The sequence below is a fragment of the Tympanuchus pallidicinctus genome, unplaced genomic scaffold (genome assembly GCF_026119805.1).
Source record: "Tympanuchus pallidicinctus isolate F22 unplaced genomic scaffold, pur_lepc_1.0 scaffold17, whole genome shotgun sequence".
Classification (NCBI taxonomy): Eukaryota; Metazoa; Chordata; class Aves; order Galliformes; family Phasianidae; genus Tympanuchus; species Tympanuchus pallidicinctus.
In genome coordinates, this window is record NW_026294690.1 from 12,253,704 (window position 1) to 12,275,785 (window position 22,082).

The 22,082-nt window shown below is 37.9% G+C and overlaps 1 protein-coding gene across 5 annotated transcripts in view; it reads right to left on the bottom strand.

The window, feature by feature from the left end:
- Window positions 1-22,082, bottom strand: part of FHIT (fragile histidine triad diadenosine triphosphatase) — a 506,430-nt gene that overhangs the window by 364,667 nt on the left and 119,681 nt on the right. For 4 of the 5 annotated variants that reach the window (XM_052678998.1, XM_052678995.1, XM_052678997.1 and 1 more), the window contains one exon: window positions 11,513-11,633. In XM_052678998.1, the coding sequence (XP_052534958.1) occupies window positions 11,513-11,633 (121 nt within the window). Of the gene's footprint in view, window positions 1-11,429; window positions 11,634-22,082 lie in introns of all 5 variants that reach the window. The other variant, XM_052678999.1, reaches the window with a different exon arrangement.

The window sequence follows — 22,082 nt, forward strand, 5'->3', positions numbered from 1 at the left end:
AAGATCTTCTTTGGCAACTCAGCAAAAGCAGCCACATCTGATGTCTCTCACTAAAATTTTAAAGGAGAGCCATTTGACAATATATTGACCTTACTTCAAAGTGATTATAAAGTTTTTGCTCTCACGTTAATTTACCTCCCCCCCAAAGGAGCTCTGCAAAATACAGCGTGTAAAAATGTTTGTCTTCATTTTGTCTTTTATTTGTGCTATCTGGAACTAAATTATATGGGGTGTGGAGAGGAGAAACATGTAATTTCATTTTGTAAATATGATAGGTGCACTTCCTGCTAACAAACTTTTACAGTACATTGAAACACATGGCTTTTGGCTCTAACTAGAAAGTGTTAGACTGTTTTCAGTACTGATGGCAGTCCATAAAGCATTCATCATGCTAAATCATTATGGAAAGGCAAAATGAACACCCCACAACACCAGCTAGTTGTCAGGTGCAGTTCAAAGCAATTCAACTTCGCTATGGTCTTTCCATATAGGCAAGTATGATCAAGTGATTTTCTAATTTTCTCAGGCAAAATCTTGCATTCTGGCTACTTTTCTTGTGTTCGTGCAATATGATCACAAGTCTTGCTAGATTTTGAGCTCTTAAAGGTTCTTCCAGATGTGACACCAAGGCCTCAAATCCTACTCTCACTCCCCACTCTCCTCACTTCCTCTCTAAAACAAAGGACATTTAACAAGTGTGCCACAAAAGAACTATACCCTTAGCAATTTCTGTTTGGTAACTTTATCCTTGGAGCATGAATGTAGCAAAGTGCACTACCTACCAAGTGAGCAAGGCTCTGAATGGCTTGAATCATCATTAGCAAAAATGATCCTAAAACAACACTGAAATGTGTGCTTGTAGTGATTAAACTGCAGTGGATGAATTCTGGCAACATTTATTTTTATACTGGCATAATATAAATACGTAACATGTTGTATGTACAACATTCTTTCCTTGCAACCAGGCATATCTGCCATGGGAGAGAAAAAAATTGCAGAGCCACACAATGACACATTTGTACAACAGTATTCATAGTTACATTTTTTCATGCAGATCAAAGCAAAAGCTCCTACTCATCTATGTCAAGTCCATCAGAAAAGACTGCATAAAATAGCAGTGCTTCCAAATTCACCTATTTAAATCCATACTTGTTACACACAACTTGCAGTTTTACGATGGAAATAGCAATGTTATCTCAATGCATTTCCACCAATTAATAGATAGAGATAACAAACCCTGAACTAAAACTTTGAAATTTAAAGATGTCCTGGTAACCATAACCATATCAAAATGTATCATTAAAAAGAGAGAGAGAAACAAAAATGGGTACTGATAGACAATTAACTGCTCTTAGGTAGTTTTGGTAGAGGTCATTGCTCTGAATGCAGATGTTAAAGTGAAGACTACCGATAAGGGAATTTTGAATCTTTCATTGTATGACAGGAACATCTGCTCAAGTGAGCTCACTTTGAGAGTGCTACAGTTAGTATTTTTATCAGAAACAGAATACAGCAGGGTATAAGGAACAGTAAAATACAAAATGAATAATAAACATGCATTAGCAGACCGTTCATTACTCATAAAACCTTGGAAACTTAGGTATGGTGTAAGCGATAGAGCAAAATACCTCTGTATCCATGAATCAGGTGCTCCATTTTCTACTGTAGTCTCATGTTACAGCAAAGCTTCTATTGTGTTTTATGTTCCTATCTAACTTTGTAAGAGACAACTTATTAAAACAATTTACCAAATTATCTTGCTCAGAGAAGGAGCTCGACCCTCAGCTGAAGCTCTGCAAAGCAATTATAGGACCATTTAGAATCACTGTTTTGATATTCTCACCTGCCAGTTCAAACTAACAGAAGAAAGCATTTCCTAAACAAACGAAGCAGCAAACTGAGAGGCTCTGGGCACACAGTAACACAGGAGAGACCATCTGTGCTGCCTTCCTGAATGGGCAGCGATGGAAAGCACGCTGCTGGGCAGGAGTTCACTGCACTGTAGGGGTGGCAAGGCAGAAGAGAGGGAGGAAAGGACTTGGTTCAACATCAAAAGCAATAGATACCAGAAGGGATGAAGTCTTTGGGGTCTCGCATTTGAGAGCTTCATTATCTTGCACTCAGTTATGTACTATTGCTGCAGAGTAAAGCAGTTGTATTCAAACTATTCCTTTTGCTAACCAGTAAGTTGTCTCTCAGGAAATTAGGATACAGTAAACGTTGGATTAACCCTCCAAGGATTGACGTCTACACCCTGTAGTTGGGAGAGATTAGGCTATGGCAATAATTATTGTTACTTTTTGCCGTGGAGAAAGTACTGGAATCACACATCACGGAGAACTACTCCTTCACTTCTGCCTGTTTAGAGAACACTCCTGAACACTTTTCCCTGTACACAGCATGCCTTTTTCTCCCTTCCTGTCTGCTGGATGTCCCTGAATATAAATAAAAGATTATTACTGACGAAATGTCTACTTTGTTTTATAATTATGTTCCATAAAGGAATATTGTGCAGCAAAACCTGTAGGTTCAGAGCAGAGAAGAGACAACAGTTTAACACTGTACCTCTAAGATGCTGTTTTGGCTGTTGCAACAGGAAATTCGTGTCGGATACCTCTGAGAAATCTATACTTGAGGAAAACATTGAGCGTTGTATCACACCGAATAGCACAAAATATTCCAATATGCTAGAAATAATAAGAAATAGATGAAATTTTCAATTGACTTCCAGCAAATCTGTTTTCATTACAAATGGAGATTTTGCATGTATTGCATTACTTATGGTAATTGTGTGACATCTATTATGAATAACCATGTATTCCAATCATCTCTTTTAATTATGTTCCACCATAAGAGCAAGCCATGCAGTACCTTACCCAGATTGTTAACTCTGTGTGTGCTGTATATCACATTCTGATGGCTGTGCTGAGGGCTGACGTTCAAGATGTGCACAAACTGTAACAGTAACAGTGTTGTAATTGTCATCTCCTTCATTAGCCAGAAACTGATTCAAGAAAAAACAAACAAACAAACAAAAACCTGAATTTAAATCTAGTTATGTGATAAGAAAATTAAAAACTTTTTATTCTTTTCTTTTACAAAATAATAGGTGCCCAAATGTAAAGCAAAGCATGTGGATCTCTGCAAGTTGATGCAGGAAATTAAGTAGCAGACTTTAGGGTTCTTAAAGAACTGAAGAAACCCAAATGTAAGTGGACTTGAGCTTAAGTAGTGGTACAAATGCAATGGCAGCACACTCATCTTTTGTGTTTGCTATTCATTGACTGTTTATGGCTGTTGAATTTGTTTGGGTTTACTGACGCGATAAAAAGTATAAAATTACAGGTTTGCTCAATAACTACTCCAATTATAAATTTGCTCTCTACTAGACTAGAAAATAACTGCTGGACTAAAAGTATTCATTATCTATGAACAGAACATCACAGCTTTTTCAATAACAGGAATGCCAATTATGGGTTAAAACTCAAAGGGAAAATTCATTTTATCTGTTCTGAATCCAACCTCAGTTTCCCTGCCATTTTTCAGACAAAACTTCGCTACCTCTAAGTTTTACTTTCATCCTTACAGCTTCGCTTCTCTGTCTTTTAAACTTCTTACAGCTCATTGAGGGGAGGCTTTTCTCACTCCAAATTGGTGATTCTATGATTTAGCCTTGTCTCTTGCTGTACTAAAATACAAGTAGGTGATTATTTTTTTTTTCCAGATGATCTCAGCCACCACAATGACAGAAATCTCACAATACAGATACGCAATCTACAGATACAAGCTGATACGGAAACGCTAAGATGCTCTGTTAATTGTTAATGACAGTAAACAAGAGAAAATGGTAGGCTGCAACAAAGCTAACAGTGAAATCCTTTTAAATAGGAAATTGAATCCAGTACTTTTAACCTTCAAAAATACACTGCCTTCACATAAAACTGGATCTTAAAAATTATAATATAAAACATAAAAATCACAACATGGGGAAGACAATAGGGAGCTGCTATGAAATGTGACCTTCCACAGCTATCAGCAGCCAACTTATTTAAAATGTTCAAGTACCACATTTTTTCATGATGACAAGAACAGGCTTTCCACACCGTTCATTGCTTTATGGGCATGGTGCAAGTGTGCATAATAGGTACCACAGCAGTGAGGACTCACAGACTAGCTTCAAAAATTCTTCTGCAAGCTCCCGGAGTATGCAAGGACAAACTGCCACTTTTAGAGGACACATATCAGTAACACACCTTCAAAAGTGTACACTGCACGCCCCTGAACTACTCATAGCAAGTGTAAGCGTAACATGTTGGGCCTGAGGTTAAGCAATTTATAAGGCCTAAACAACAATAACAGTTAGCGGGTGAATGAGGGAATAAACCAAACTGAATTTCAGCATATGTTAACAGTGTAGCCTAGAATCTGACCCATTGTGACACACAGCTTATTTTTTTCCTAAACCTAACTTTCTGAGATCTGATGACTCTCTATGAGCAAGGCTTTAAAGTCAGTTGAACACATCACTAAGAAGAGACTGTTCATCCCTTTACAGCATTTGGTAAGATGGACTTTATATCAAGAACCAGATTCTACCTTGGGAGCTACTGTCTCTCCCACACATGGCTTTAAGGTGCATTTTTTTGCTACATCCCAAGAAATTCTTATTATTATCCTCCCAAATGCACATAAATGAGCAATCTGGTTAGTAAATTATTACATTTGCAAATTAGCAAAAAATATGTTTGATTTCATTACTTCCAGTTCTTTTTTCTTTCTGAAATTGCAGTACAGAGCATTTCATGAACACCACCACATTAATGTAAACACAACTATGCAAACAGGATGGGTAAATCCTTATCATGAAGTTTGTCTCCTTCTTCAGTGAGCACTTTTCAAGTGAGACAAAATTTGAAAGGAGAGAAAGTATTCTTATTAAACTAAATGATGCAGTTGGAAAATAAACAAACAAGAACATAGAGAGGCAGATAGGCAGGCAGACCGTCAGATGAGCTTTTGCACACAGAATCCTGAATCTATTATCTTCTGAAACAGCATTTCCTAATGTGAGTCAAACATTATCCCTTTGTTTGTAGTCTGCAAACAAAATGACTCCAGCCCTGACATAATTAACTGGTCTCTCTATCACCACTAAATTCAAGTGGCTTGCATACACAGAGCTGAGCAGTCCTTCTTTGGGCTGTTTGAACAGAGCATTTTTTCCCAGAAGGCAGGCTGTGAATACAACAAAGCTGACCTACTGGCTTGCTAATGCCAGGGGTACAGTCCCACCTGCTCTTTGTATAAGGTAGCCCAATTCAGCTGAAAAACAATAAACATAGGACTTGTTTTTCTTATTCTCATTTGATAAAACAATCAAGACTGCTCAAATAGGGAAGAGTCACTGAACAGTTTTGTTTGGAGATATTTTCTCAAAAAGAAATTACCAAATACTGCCAGTACAGACAGTAATTCCAAATCTCTTTTCCATTCCTGCTTATGAAACACACTCTCTATTTCCCCCATATTTTCACACAAGATCCATTACTTATATCTATTCTTCTCACTCACAGGATATTTTTATTATGCCAGCAAAGCTAATGCACCCCCCTTCCAACTAATGTCTTCTTCCAGAGTACCAAGAAAAATTGAGAAATTCAAGGAATTCCAGGTTTCTCCTGTTGCATTTTAGGCCAGTGGGTGGCTGAGCACCACATGGTTGCTTGCTCACTTTTCCTTTCCCTATGTGATGGCGAGAGATCTGAGATAAAGTAGAACTTGTGGGTTGAAATAAAACTATTTACTCAGATAGAGAAAAGAATAGTATTTATGACAGATATACATACATAAAAAACAAGTGATGCACAGGCAATTGCTCACCACTTCCTGAATGAAGCTCAGCTAGCCCTTGAGCAGCTGAACAGTGAGAGGAACTCCTGTCTCCTTCAAAACTCCTTCTGCTTGATGTCATATAGCATGGAACATCCCTTTGGCATCTTTAAGTCAGCTGTCCTAATTCTGTTCCATCCCAACTCCTTGAGCCCTCGCTTCAAATGGTCTTGGCTCTGTATAACACTGCTTAGCAGCAACTATAAACATCATCGTGTTATCAACATTGTTTTTCTCATAGAACCACAACTTAGCATCATACCAGATACTCCGAAGAAAACAGAGTTTCAGTTCCAGCTGAAACTAAGATGACAACTCATCGTAACAAGGGACAGCATCTGTCTCAATGCACTTTAGTGGTTGGCAGCCCTGCACACTGCAGCGAGGCTGGAATGAGATGATCTCTGAGGTCTCTTCCAACCCAAGCCTCCTATGATTCCAAGTCCACAATATCTCTAAGGGCCCACTTAGATTGCAAAGCCTTCACAGAGCCAGAAGTTATTTTTAGCTCTTTGCTTGAAAGTGAACTGACACGCCATGGTACTGATTCAGAACTGCTCTTCAGCATTGCACTAATGTGAGCTAATAACAGTAATGCATATGTAGCTTCTGTAACCAACACTAAAAGAGTACTTTCCCACAGGGCTGGATATGTTTAATGTGTAGTTGTAATGGTGCAGGGTACATTACTGCAATATGCAAATGCAAATATTTATATTCTGCAATAACTGGTTTTTATTTGCTGAAGCTTAGTTTTATAGCAAATATTAACACTTCTTTGGGCTAAAAAACATAAAAATCATAATTATATATCATAAATACAGATGTGATATATGTGCGATGTACAAGCCAACTAAATCACAGTTAACAGCAGCTCTGTAACTTCAGGAAGAATTAAAACTTTGCACACATGCTAAACACTGGTTTTCAAGCTGAACACCATGGTTTTCAACCAAACTTGTGAAAGAACCTGTCTGCCTAAAGACAGCAGATTTCTGTTCTTTCTGATTTCCTGCAAAGGAAAAATCTATCAGAACTTAACAAAATCAAAAATTACATTTAATATATATTATCACACAGTGCTGATTAATAGGTTTTTTAACTGCAAATACGTTAATAAAAGCATCAACTACATTGTCATAGTGCAGAATATGTTAATCTCAAATAATACAGCACTTCTGATAACATATGACAGTGCAGCTTATAAACATATAAATTGTACAGCAGACCAGATGCTATTCTTACAGTAGATGACCCAAGGTCCCATCCCACCCATGAAACAGACCCAGAACAATTACACTGCAGCTCTGGGTGTTATCAGATCTTTGAAGGAGCATCTGGTTCAACTAATGTTTTCTCTAGTCATTAACAAAGGAACAAGCCACAGTAATTCACAGCACAGCAAGCTGCCTCAGCAATAAAAAAAAAAAAGACCACCAACTTTGTATGGTAGATTTTTATATATGCTCTATTTCTTATAATCCCTACAATTACAATACCTTCTGTAAGAAGACAGCAGATCTCTATGGAAAGTAATACTAAGTAGCCCAGAACCACTTAGTAGATTACAGTTTAAGTGTTTTGTTGGCTTTTTTTTTCCCCCTGAATGGAAAACCTCTTTCATAATCAATTCCAGATGAAAAATAATTGTAAAGTGTTTCATTTATTACACGCACACACATGTGCACGTCCACTATGAAGTACTATAAAGTTGCTTGGTCCTGATAACCCTTATCTCATTGTTCCCAGATGGAAAGCGTGTTGTTTTGGTTTTTTTTAATAGCCAATTCAATAAGCTGTTGAAAAATGCTTTGTATAATATAGTATTGCCATAGATCTGATGTTTGTCTCTGTCATTACATTCTGCATTCAATCAATTTACAAATGTTGCTGTGTTCCTGTTGTGCTAGTTTTCCTTACGGCATCCTGAACAGAAATCCAAAGATCAATATCTTGTCTGCTGAAAAAATGTGGGACATAACAAATGAATAATTTTATTTACAATAAAAGTCCTAGCCCCAAAGTGGATTCTGCTAATGCTCAAAATCATTTTTCATGTTTAACACAAAATGGAAGCAGGTATCTGCACAACTCAGTGAGAAAGTGATAAAAAAAACACAGCTCACTTATACCGAAAGCGAAACCATGTAACCATGGTGTTTGGCTAGGAAAGGATCTACAGAATAGTAAGCCACTCACAAAGTATTTGTAGCCACACAAAGTTCGTGGCAAAGAACAGATGGATTTTCTTAAAGAAGGTTCTAAACTTGGGCTCTGAAGCATGGAAGCAGCAGTGCTATGAATGAAATGAACTGAGAAGGCAGGGAGAAATAGTTCCTGCCAGCTGCATGACCTGATCCACTTCTTGACTTGTGCATTCTAAGTGAAGGAAGGACTGAATCTGCTGACGACAGACACATCCCCTGCACTATTCCAGCTACAGAAAGCTATCTTCTCTAATACATCTAAAAGCTGTTCAAGACAGCCACAGATGGCTTTTCACAATCCATTTTCATAGAGCATTTCCTTCAAAAATGGTATTGATATCTGTGTAAGCTTGCTGGGATATATATAACAGGCAACTGCCAAACTGCTGAGCTATGTGCCGCACGTAGTATTCCCAGCTAAACTCCTGGCTCCATAAGAATCCACAGGGGCTGCTGAAACAGTGTCACAGCACTTTTGTACAGAATAGGGAAAAAAATGCACCCTGAAACAAAAGCTCATTCAGCAAGACAGGCCCCAGAACAATGTGCCTGGCTGCTCTGAAATAAGACAGACAAGAAAAGGGAAGAGCCATCTTTCACTTTCAAATATAGGGGTGAACAAAGCATGTATGTATTCCTCGTGTCATTGTGAGACTTAACTGATTTGTGGAGACTGAGAATAAGCACCTCTTGAGCCTTAAATGTGTTTCCATTGGGTGACAGCAATGGGACTGGACGTTCAAAGGGGAGTAGACACTAACCCTGCATGCTGGGTTATGTGCAGCTTTCCCTATCTGGTTATGCCACAAGAGTTGAATGATTTTGCTACAAGTCTCAATTCTCAATTGCATGAACAGACTTCAGCTTGGACAGCAGAGATTGCAGTTTAATGTCAGACCTCCTACTCAATATTAAGTTACCAGTTACTTCCTACTCAACAATCTGCAATGATCAGTACACAACAAAGAGGTTTGTACACCCATGAACTACTGTGCAGCCATTAGAAAGAAGCCTAATCCTGAATCAGATAAGGCATCTCTCTCACGGTACAGGACTTCTCTTTCCTTACCAGGAATGATAACTCCTGGTTACTATTAGCACAGTCTGATTTTCAAACGTCAAGATGAATTCACAGGATTGACAGCTAGAAAGAAACAAAACGTTTAATTTGTTAACTGGGCAAGTATGCTTTGGCACTGCTCAAATCACAAAACCCAGAACTCCACAAGACCATTTTTCTGAAATTTCTCAGAACACAACAACTGTATTTTGAAACTATTACAGCAAATACACTACTCCAATCCTACGTTCTGTTTCAAGAGGGAATTTCAACCGTACAAGTTAATTAAAGCCACTACCTGGAGTGAGCTGGCTTCAAACTGATTTCCTTTGTCTCTCTAATGTACATGCATTAATATTTTATTTTCCACTGAAAAAAAAAAAAAAAAAGAAAGAAAGAAAGAAAGAAAAAGAAAGAAAGGAATGTCACAAGTATGCCAAAGACAAGGCAGATAAAATTATTGCAATAAAACAAAGAAGATACACTTGTTACTGCCAGGTCTTGAGACAAATGCTGCATTACACAGACATTTTAAAAGCTTTCAACTGCAAATTGCTCTATTTTACATACTATATTCCAGCCTTTGCATCAAGATCTTTTCTATTTATTTTTTTTCCAGTAATGAGGAAGAAAGTGTCAGGGCTTTATTACCTGAACATTTATTCAACAGAGAAACAAAGACTATATTATATATTACAATGCACAAGCTATTAAAACAATGTGATACTCTAAAATATGCTGCAATACTCATTACGGGATAACAAAGCTAAATCTGAGCAAATAAATGTATCTGCCAAACAGTCAGCAATAACTACACAACTAGAGTTTATAATCTTTAATTATTTAAGAAGGAAAGAAGCTTGTAATAATTAAGTTTTACAGGCTCCTTAAATTGACACTTCTAGATGCTCACAAAACTTTAAAAAAAAAAAGTCTCTTCCGGCTGAAATCTCTGTTCTTTGCTTAACAACCAAATGAAGTTGTTCACTTAACTAACTAATAAAATCATTATTCCTTTATAAGCTTCCCATTCCAGCACAAGAAATGTTTTGTTTACTCTCTGGCCTGGACAATGCATAAACCAACATGTAAGGCATTTACAGGCTGACAGTGACCAATGCAATACACTCCTTCAATAGCTTTGAAAATATTTTCCCTAAAATTATTAAGACATTGTAAATCATTTTGATTTACATCAGATACTTTACAAACTTTTAATTGAGAAGAGCAGCTCATTTAATTAATTAAAACACATCAGTGAGGCAGTAACATGTTTAACATTTCTAGGAAATTTGTGCATCTTTGTCATACGTTTATAACCAAACAATCTGCCTTCTGGAATGAACAGAAGCATTCAAAACAGGTGCACAGAAGTTCTATGCTGAAGAATTCTAATAGACAGGAATGATGGGAGGAGATTCAACACCTCAGGAAGAAATAAAATACATTTATAGATTAAAAAATACATATCAGAATCAGTAAATCACATGTTAAATTGTGAAAGAAAAAAGCCCATAAAAACGCAGAAGAACAAGAAGGCTTTAATTGAACTCCAGATGTGCTTTCAACATGCATCCAGCCACTGTCTCACTGAGTTCCCGTGAAAATGTTACTATAAAACTCTATGGAAATGGACTGATCACTTGTGAATGTTTCTGAAAAGTTCAATTCTAGCCACTGAAATGAGTGCAAGTTACTTAGTTCTGACCATGAAATAACATGCAACACTCCAAAATAAAAATAGAGGCATTTACCATTCATGTATAGTCATCTTCCCATAATGTTTCTAAACAGAGTTTTACCTATAACACAGGGCATTTTTTTCCTCAGAAAGCACGTTTGCTACACAGATGGTTTATTTAATCCATTCTCACCTAAATTAATAAAGCAATCTGCATCCCCACCTCCCCTTCCCCCCCAGCAAAATAATAGCCTTCATACTGGATTCTGCTGCCATTTGACAAATTGCATACACTTAGCTACATGAACTTAAACATTCTCCATAAAGAAGTTACCACCGCTAAAAATACGTGATATTATTGAAGATGTGTTACTTAGCATAACATGGAACTTAAACAGTAGCCCTCAGACACACTTTAAAATGCTTTTAGTAGCACCTGGCTGTTTATACATCTTCTGTGGTGAAAAGGTCAATAGAAATTCACCTCTAAGGTCACAGTTGCTAAGCAACTGTTTTTGGCAGTTCTGCATCACCAACCAAGTGTGTCAGGTTCTACCGCCTGGCTTCAGAATAAATCCGCGCAGCCTCCTACCTGGCCTGAGGAGCACACAGAGCTTCCCTGCTTCTCCCAAGACATGCAGGTGCCCACGGTCAAGGCACTGGTCAGAAGGATACGGCCCGGGACCACCGGCTTGCGGTTCACGAGAGCAAAGGAAAGCTCGGTCTTCAGGAAGACCACGGAGGGCTTGATGAGGTGCTGGCCAAACCGCAGCATGATAGACGTTATCCTCTGGGTCTGAAAGAGACAAGAGTTGGGATGATTGGAGCACAAACTTTGCTTTTCTGGACAACGGGAATAAGACAGCCAGATTGTCAGAGTTCATCCTGAAAGAAAGCGTCTCCTGTGCTTATCGAGGTGCCTGGTCTGCAGAAAGTCTAATCCAGCCTTCTGAAATCTTAAAGCGTGGTGTGACTTCCTTCCAAAGCAAAAACTTTACATGGACACCTTAAACCCTTTTCTCTTCATCTTGGCTGAGCTGCTAAACTCTGGACAGGATGTAACGTCTTCCCATTGTCATTTGTTTGGTATTACATACGTTTTGAGTCATATGTGCTTGGAAAAGGACAAATGATATTTCACATGCCCTTTGCACAACATGAGCCAATGCACACAAGAACTTAGAAAATACAGAAACTACACCTTCTAAAACAGTATCTCCTAAATAAATATCTAAATATCTCAACTGAAGAAATATCAGTGACTAAGGAAAAGATATTAGTCATATTCTGTCCAGGCTTTCCAGTTTGAACAAGTGAAATGTGAAGATCAATAGCTGCATGCAACATTTTCTCTTATACAGAAAGCCAAAGATTCCCATTTTCATTCACTAAAACTTTCTCTCCTTTTGGCGAGAATGGAAATCCTTTTTAAATAGCTAAGATGCAACCTCCACAGTATCTATTTTAGGTCCTTAAGCCCTGGAGTATTTAAAGTATTTAATTCAATCAGAAATATCCAAAATGCTGCAGGTCAAAATACGAAGAAATGTAGAATTTTATGTGACACAATACTTCAGACACATCAAAAGCATTGCAGTAACATTACCTTGCTTGAACCAAATGACTAACCAGAAAATTCAGTTTTATACTTGTGTTCGATTGGAAAAGACACTATTAAGAGTCAAATGGGGTCCTTTGCTGCTGTTTTTTTCTTGCAAGCCTATTGTGCTTACTAGACCCAAAGTGCTGGATATCCTCGGTATGGATTCCATTTTCATGGCTCTTAATCTAAAATATTTATTCTTACTTAGTGTCCCATCCTTGTGTCTGCCCCAGCTAAAGGTACAGGTATCTAAGTAAGCTGCAAATGCACAAACTGTGAAAGTGAATTTGGAAAGTGAAATACGTTTGTCCTTTGGATGGAAATTCTGGCTTTTTCAACTGATTCCATGAAAGAACTGAACTAAATTAAATATAAGTTAGGGAGATGCTCTAGTCAGGCATTACATCACAAAATAAAACCTTGTACAAGATACAAAAACTGATCATCTGGCTGTACATTCAAGCAATACATATTCTCTGAGGAAGCATGTCTATTTTTATTTTGAAAATCACAATGCTCTAGGAGACCAAGGGCAAGTAGAAAGTGTAGTCATCCCTGCTTCCAAAGACCTGAAAACATCTTAAAAATACATTTTTCCCATAAATTAATAGAAGAGTAAGAGTCTGAGAAGATGTTTTGTTTACTGGATATTAAACTCAGAACTTGACAAGATACAAAATCAAGTCTCTTTATATACCAGAAGAATCCCTTACCATAGGAAACACCTGCTATCCCATACTGATGTCTGAAAAAAGCAATTATCAGAGTTTGCAATCAATCTTCCTCTTTTCTCTTAAAGCAGCCCATCAGCAACCTCACCATGGAGGGTTTCTCATTTTGGTTAGAATAGTTATATAAATACATAATAAAAGACATGGCTCTTAAGATTTTAACACGTTGAGCCAACATCCTGCATGAATACATCCAAGACATATGCTAAAGCAAACATACGCAGCTCTATAGGCAAAGAGTTTTGCTCTTTTGCTGACAAATCTTTCAGTAACAATAAAGAAATAATTTTTCACCAAATTTTGAAAGGATCCATACACAGGATTTGACTATAGAATTTAGATCAACAATACCACGTATTTGTCGTACACCTACCACATGCATTTTTAACTTCTTTCACTGCCTTCTTTGGATATATACATATATTTGCTTACTTTATAATATCATGTAATAATGTATCTGTCTTTCTCTTGATTCAGACTAAATAAATTCAGCATTTCAAACTTGTGCTGGTTGCACTATACAATACTGCAGACCTCTCAGCACTTTTCTCTCAAATTAGGAGATTATGGGATTTTTTCCTTGAACAATTACTCATTATCTATTAGGCACACGTAAGCTGCTTTCTACCCTAGTTATCCTCTGCATTTTTTTCTGTAAAGTAAGATTGCCTCTAGTTGATATCAATACAGATATTAAAAAAAGCATTAGGGAAATGAGTAATGGGTGAAACGGAAAAACCCACGGTTGTGCAGCAGTACACTGCAAAAAGGAGAGAATTTTCCAGAGTGCAGTGAGGCAGGAAAATGCTTCCAGCAGAGCAGCTTCTCAGTCATCTGAATCCTACCTGCTCATTGCCTGAATGACCTGCAAACAAGCAGAAATTGATGCAGTACAGGTGTAGGCATGCAGGTCACGAGATGCAAATAGTGTATGCACAGGGTTTCCCAGCTGATTGCAATCACCTCACTAAGTCTGCTCCTCCAAGGAATTCAATTCTTCTCATAATGAGGAGGTCATTGCCAGGTGGAACCAAAATCTAAATATAATTGGTAAAAGATGTTTCTTCTTTAATGATAGTAGTCTTTCTAATCCCAGTAATAAGGAGGACAATTAGGTAGTAATGTTAGAAAATGAAAGAAATCCATTTCTGATAAAAGAAAATTTCAGGCCAGTTTAACATAGTTTCTGTTCTGACTATTCAGATGAAAAGTGTATTTACTCTTCCTCATATTGCACATATACATTACACTGCCTATTTCATCTGCCTCATTTTCCTAATTAAATTTCCTTCAAGCTGTGTTCTTGCAGTTGTAGGTGGGAATACAGTACTAAAGGCTAATGCTGCAAGTAGACTAATTTTACAGCCACAGCAGATCTGAGATCTGCATAATCTCTACTAGAAAACAAAACAAACCACAGATTTATACTGGCACTGTACTTCACATCCAGAAAAGAGCGCTAAAATTAAGCAAAATGTTGAGATTCACTGCCATATATTCAAATGCTACTCATGCATTTATCATCATTTTGAGATCTCAACATATGCTCCAATTCTCCAAGTATGTTTGATTTCAGGGGTTGAGAGTTTTGTTTTGTGCTTTTCTAATCATAGAACGGTTTGAGTCAGAAAGGACCTTTAAGGATCACCTACTTTTGATGCCCTTTGCCATGGGCAGTGACATCTTCACAGAATCGTAGGGGTAGGAAGGGACCTCTAGAGATCATCGAGACAAACCCTCCTGCCAAAGCAGGTTCCCTACACCGGTCGCACAGGTAGGCGTCCAGGCAAGACCTGAATATCTTCCACTAGATCAGGATGCTTCGTGTCCCATCCAACCTGAGCTAGAAATCACGGAGGCTGCAGAATCGATGGAGTGAAATACACAAGATAGGTGAATACTTTTCACACGGCAGCTCCGTAGTAAAGAACAATATCGTATCAAATGACTCTACTGCCCACAAGGGGTGATGGCACTCATTCTTCAGGCTGCCTTCCTGCCTTTACAGACCAGCAGGATGTTTAATAGAGGCAGTGGTGGTACTCCACAACACCCTTTTATTGTATTGTACAGTTACTTGCCCTTAGATAGGGGTTGAGATCACTGCCTGCTGGGAACCAGGCTTGATGCTTTCACTGAGCAATCACATGAACACTGTCCTAAGGAACAACAAATCTGGTTGTGAAGACAGAACACACAACAATGCAAAATGGGCTGCTAACTTCAAGTGCATACATAGCAAAAAAGCCAATTATATTGCCACTGTTGCTGTTCTAATGTAAATTAATATTTCAGAAACAATCTGAATATATTTTAAAGTTTGCCAGTATTAACGTCACCTTCTCATTAATTTTGATGCTCCATACTCTGCTACTCAGTTTCACTGTAAAAACACAGCAAAAGGGCAAAATATTTTAAAAGCCTTATACAAATATCTACAAGACAAGATAACTTGCACCACACACTATTTAAGGGAAAAGAAGTAATTCTTTAACAAATAATGCTTGAGATTAGCTTCAGATTTTTCTATGGCATTTTCTAAACTGTCCTTTATCTTCCACAATTACAACAGTAAAGGCATATCTGGCATTTTTCCAAAGTTTGATTGTGTGGAATGGGCTGTCTGTACTTACACACCTGAATTCTGCATTATATTGGATGAATGACAGACAATGAAGAATTGCTATCTCTTGTCTTGTAATGCTTTCCTGTTTTGTGAAGTCATTCCCTCCCCTTGCTGCCTCTTCGCAAGGATGCAATCCATGTAACTCAGAGTATTACTTGGCACTACCAATGATTTTCTTATTTTAAGCAGTCAGAGTTTGCCATTTTGATCAAAGACTACTTTAAAATAGTCACAAAATGAAAGCATATTATTCTGAAATTAGTCTGTTTTTATACTGTCCCTTTGTCCCTGGAGTGGCTACATCTCTCAATATCCTCTACTCCTACCCTTGTAGAAGATTTAACTATGTATTTTGAGCCAAAATATAGCATTCTGCTGCTATTTCTGTTCTGAAAAAACAAGAATTATTGTAAAATTAGCAAAGGGGTGACAGCCATAGCCTAATTTCCGTCAGTGAGGTTGGTACTTAAAGCTCTACACATAGCACTGAAAGAAGAAGCTTGAATGATTATTTTCCATTTTCACCACCCACAGAAACTACCAAACAGAAAGCCCATTAAATGTGATGCATGCAGCCAGTCCTGGTGTTGACAAGTACTGATTTCTCACGTCATACACAGATTATGATGGACCTGAATCCACTACATGTGGCTTCACCTGCTTAATCTAGCAGCAAAGAAAACATCAAAATTATTGCTTTTTAAATACATTGCCATTTTCTCAGCATGGTCAATCAAGCTAAATTATCTACATGTAAGATGAAAATAAACTGTGGTCTGTTGCATACTACCAAAGCACCATAATATATATGATGTTAAGACCATCCATTTGCAATCCCATAGCATGCCTTCCACTCACAGCTCTGTTCCCTTTCACCCAAGCTGCAGCAGAACTTTTTTCAAGTCCTTTGGGGCTGTGCTCATACTGTTGGCCTCACAGTGATGCACTTGCAAGCTCTAGTACTGCTAGAGCAGATTTTTCAGGGGTGTGACCATGACCTCTATAAGAACTGCCCCTTCCTCCCCCTCATCTCCAACTGCCTGTTTGTAGCTTTTGTATTACACCAGGGGACCTAAGAATACCTGCAAGGCTGACTGAACAAGCAGCACCCAAACCTGAGCTCAGCACAGTCCCAGCAACACTAACAGCATCATAAACAGTTCCTGCAATGTCCAAGGGTCTCTTCAAGCTTTTTATCTTATTGAATTAATAAACCCAATACAAACATTTAGAGGAAAGGGCAGGCACTGTACTTCATTTAACAGTTTCTCACGAATACAGATGAAGAGCCATTTAATGAAAATGCATTGCCAGATTTATATTTATATATAGCTAAAACTAGATAATGGGCTCTTTACATTTATGTGTGGTGCATCTGCATTTAATGCTAGATGTTGGAATCTTTAAGATACCCCATTACCTTTATTATCTTATATATGCACATGCATTCCAAAATAAAGCCATTTAAACCATGTTATTCCATATGCACTGGAATTAATAAAGTCTTGTTTCAAAGGATTTATGTCTCTCTTTTTGCCATAAGTCTCTTTGTTCCCCCCACTAAAATAAGTCTTTCTCCATTGCCTTTTACAGCATCCCGATCAGGTGAGTGACAGCAGTGCTGTGGTTAATGCAGGCTTCTGCAGGTGATGAGTAGCCAGCCCAGAGGCGCATGCTGCCTGCTGCCAAACCCTGTGTGTAACAGCTGGGAGGATAAAGGCACTCCCACCTCAATGAGTAGGAGAAGGATGTGCAACAGAAAAACAGACTGTTCTAAATGTACAGTCTAATTCTATAACTATTACCATGGCATACACACATAACTGATTATACACTACACAATTAAAAGATGAACTGTTGAATTCTTTTCTAAAGGTTTATACAACATTCACAAGCAAAATTCAAATGTGCATGGCTTCCTTACTATTTCTGCTTCATTTAAACCAGTAGGATTGCAAACTGCACGCAAACAACAGTAGAAAAAGAATAGAAGAAATTGCTGTAAACATAGAAAATAGCTTGCAAATCTTTCAAAAATACAGACTGCACAATTTAGTGAACTGCTGTGAAGAAGGGTGGTTGTAGGTAAAGGAATTAGTCTGAGGAAGAGGCAGTACACTTCCCTAGGTCTTGCTTTCTCTCTTTGCCTATGTTTTCTCTGATTTTCCACAACTCATGCTTTTTGTATACATAGTAACTACAGCTTATCTATCCACAAACAACCATGTATGTTGCCAGTATGGTTACCCAATGCAGCAACTGTGAAACTTGGGCTCTGAAACTGAAATAATGGAGAAGAGAAATAAAATAGGAGCCGTGCAACTCCTTCAAGCAACAGTAAGCCTTATTTAGAGCAAGGTGATGAAAACTATGCTACTACTGAAACAGCAATTGCTGTCACATGCATCTCCCAAAATATTTTATATTTCAACATGTCCACCTGAAATCACTTTTTATGAGGATATTTATGGTCTTATATCATAATTATGTCACAGCATTTACTAATTAGAACTGTAACTCTATGCACACCATTCTCCAGCTTGCTTTTTATTTATAGTTGCCAAATATCCAGAGAAAAGCATGCAATTGAGTCTGCCTATAAGTACCCTAAGGTTCCTGAATTTGTTTCCTTTTAGGCATTCTCAGTGATTATTCCTGGACCAACTTTCTCTGTACAGAATTGCATGAGTCACGTAATGAAGCTACAACCAGGCAAATAATTTTATATGTTTTTGCTGCATTTCTGCCTTCCCTTCCAACTCCAGATCACTACAGACGTGATCAAAAATGTTTAAGTGTTACACTTCTTAACTTTTCAAGACTAAAGAAAGAAAAGCAACACAAAATATTTATGGTCACACGATGAACTGGGATAACTGAGACAGTATTATGTTCTCATTTGTCAGTAAACTTGATAACATTTTAAAGAAGAGCTGGGTGCCAGATGACTGCTCTGCAACTAATTCGGGAACAAATTTCTGTATAATCTACTGAAAGTGCTTTGGAGTTCCTTGCCAGCAAGGCTTTCTAATAAGATATTCATGAGTAATTAGAAATCTATAGACATGATTAAATCTTAATCTACAATCTGCAGGATGAATGTCTAGGCTGAAGCTCTGCAAACTGGCAGAGAGCTGTGCCAGAGGTCCCTCAGTAGGTCCAAGAATTTGGCTGACATTTGTCAAAGCTGAAGCTCTGATTTATTTGTGAACTTCTCAGACTGCACTGGTTTCTTCTGGACAGATAACTCAAAAAGAGACCGCCAGCTCATTTCCACAGCTTTCCAATACAGCCCTGACTGCTTGAGTATCAAGATCAAATATTTTACAGAAAGTGGGCATAAATTGGTTATTTCTAATGAAGGATTTGGACTACCACTGCACCTCTTAAATAATGGATTTAATTTGCATTGCCTTTATTATTTAAAAGATCATTTCCATGATCCGTACGGACTACACAAGCTACCCAGTAGGTGATTCTATTCAGTAAAGCCAAGTTCTCAATAACTTTTATTTTTCCCCAGTAGCAAGAAGTGGTTACAGACTTAAACATGAGACTGAACCTACTGAAAAATTCATTTTCTCTTGTTGCAAGAAACTGACTGGCATTTCCCAGACATGACAAAACATTCGGACTTCCTACATATCCTAGCCTTCCCATTTCACAAAATCTGCACACTTGACACAGCAGGGTGAATGAAGTCTAATAATAAGTGACACGTAGGCTAATGCCAAATAGGCATTTAAAGAAACAGCTTTTCTAACTAGTCCAGCAATTGCTACACACATAGCCATTGCTCTGCTGGAAAGAAACATTCCACTCCTCTAATCAGACAAAGATTTTAAAGAACTTTTGAAAAGTATATAGATATACTCGTATTACAAATGGGAAAACAAAGCAGAGAGTCTTTACAGAGCACAGATTGCCAGAAAGGGATTAAAGGAAAATCTTTTTTTCCTTAGTCAATCTAATCAAATTCAAATCCTCTGAAGTTAGCTCCCAGATCACTAATATTTAGCCTTGGGTCAAATCCATACTACCTGGTATGGAGAGACTATAAAGGACTGCAACCTTATCTTCAATGATCTCTCCTACTTTTTCAGCAGCCAGCAAGCCTAAAACAAGAGCTGGTGTAAAGCAAATTGCCAACCCAGAAAATACAGGCGAAAACACTTACTGAACAATGTAAACATGTTTTCTATCAAAAATGAGGAAGCAACACATACAAGCTGCCAACTAAATTTTTCCTAAAGGAAGGAATATCATTTTGCTGGATCCACTCTTGGATCTTTTGGGATGTAAAACCCTTTCAGAGAGGAAAGAAATCCAAATACACTATGAATATGAATCAAACTAAATTTGGAAGGACCCCCTGAATATATACACTAGAAAAAAAGCAGGTAAGTTTTAAGGAATATGGTTTCTCAATAATTGTTCACCAAATTACCTGGATCAAGATTTCAATATTCCCAATTAATGTTTCTACAGTGCAAAAACCAAGCAAAAAGTATGAGAACTCAGATGGCTTGTGTAACCCCAACTCATGTGCAAACATTAAGAAACAGACCAATATTAAAGTCGTACAGGATTTTATCCCCAGGAGCCACTGCCTCTCCTGCTCTGCAGATGACTCTGATGTTTCATCACTTTCAGAAAAGGCTGAGTTACTCTGTGATGCTACACAAGATATGAAATACACACTTCCTATTAACAATCAACAATGCCATGTCAATCTTCAGTTTACACTGGGGATGCTGGGGTAGATTTCTAGACACAAGGAAAATACACCTGAAGCTGAACACAGTAAGCACTGTGCGATCTGAAGTGCACCATAAATCCAAACTTAAGTCTTAAAATGCGCATCCAAATTTGGTGAATTTTTCTGACCTTAATCTCTGTCAGTTCCCCATCTGTAAAACAGAGATAATACCATTTCCCTCACTGGGGCTTTGTGGAGATAAATTTAATTTAAAACCTGTGAAGCACTTGGATACTGTAATGATGAGCAGCATAGAAAAGTGTATGAGGAAATTAATAATTCTGATGTCTGAGCAGGGCCTGAATGATGTGCTGTAAATAATGCTCAAGGCCACACATCAAACAGTGAGGATAAAACAACATCGTTAATAGCCACTCATTAACAGGACTGTCTATCACATGCACTGAGTAAGGAAGAGGTCTTCTGGAAAAAGTACTAAGTGTTCATACAAGACTTTCTCATAATGCATATGCAGAGGAGAAGCTGAATTTAGGTTGCAATGCCAACCTTAATGCTCACATCCTCTTCTGACTGTTCCCTTTTGCATTATTAATCATACTCCTTCCACACAGTTTGTATGCTTAACATTTATACACAAAGAATGAATTATGATCTCATTGCAAAGCTCTCTGATTTCCGTGCACAACTGGTAATGAACAAAAGCTGGTTAAAAAGATTTCCATTAGAGAAATAAAATACTGAGCTTGGCGAGGCTTAGTAAATTCAGCAGGGCTCCTTCCGAGCCTTCTCTCTGGAACTGCTCAGAACAGTCCAAGCGCTGCTTCTTTTAGCATGCACTATGTAATACCATACGAGACTGGGAAGGGGAGAATGTATTGGATGACTGTCCTTTTAATTTTTATCACAGGCATTCCATTTCTAACTTCAACAGTAACACCAACTGACACTTTCCCTTTACTTGCTCCTGTGAAAATAGGCAGAAATTAAACCAGAGGCATGCATGAGAGCCAGAGAGAAACAGCATTGCCCCGGATGCTCTCCAGTACCTTCCTCTCCCCAAAAAGCCCTTCTGCACCTTGTGGGAGTGTTGGATACCACTGCAACACTCCCTGCCAACAGTGGGGTGGAACTTACCAAAATGCTCCATGCTAACAGTCCCACCATCAGACTCGTGGTAGTGAACTCTAAGCAGCCGGAGAGCTTCTAGTCCTGATTTCTTTTCGATGACATACGAATTGTTCATCAAATGCAAAAGTAACATCCAGCAACAGAAGACCAGAACCAGATCCTACCTGCTTCAGCTCAAAGAATACTTAAGCTCTCAGACAGCATCGCATGCTTCAAATTACAATAAAATTTGTGGACATACCATCACTTGAAAGTGATCACACATTAACTGATCATTTGAAAGAAAAAAATAAAGTGAAAAAATAGATTTCTCAGAGACTAATTGCCCAACTCTTTAATAATTAACAAAACAAATAAGTAAGAAAATAACATTCACATTTAATCTAATCTGTGTAAAATTATCACTTGCCTTGACCACCTACTAGATCAAGGAAAGT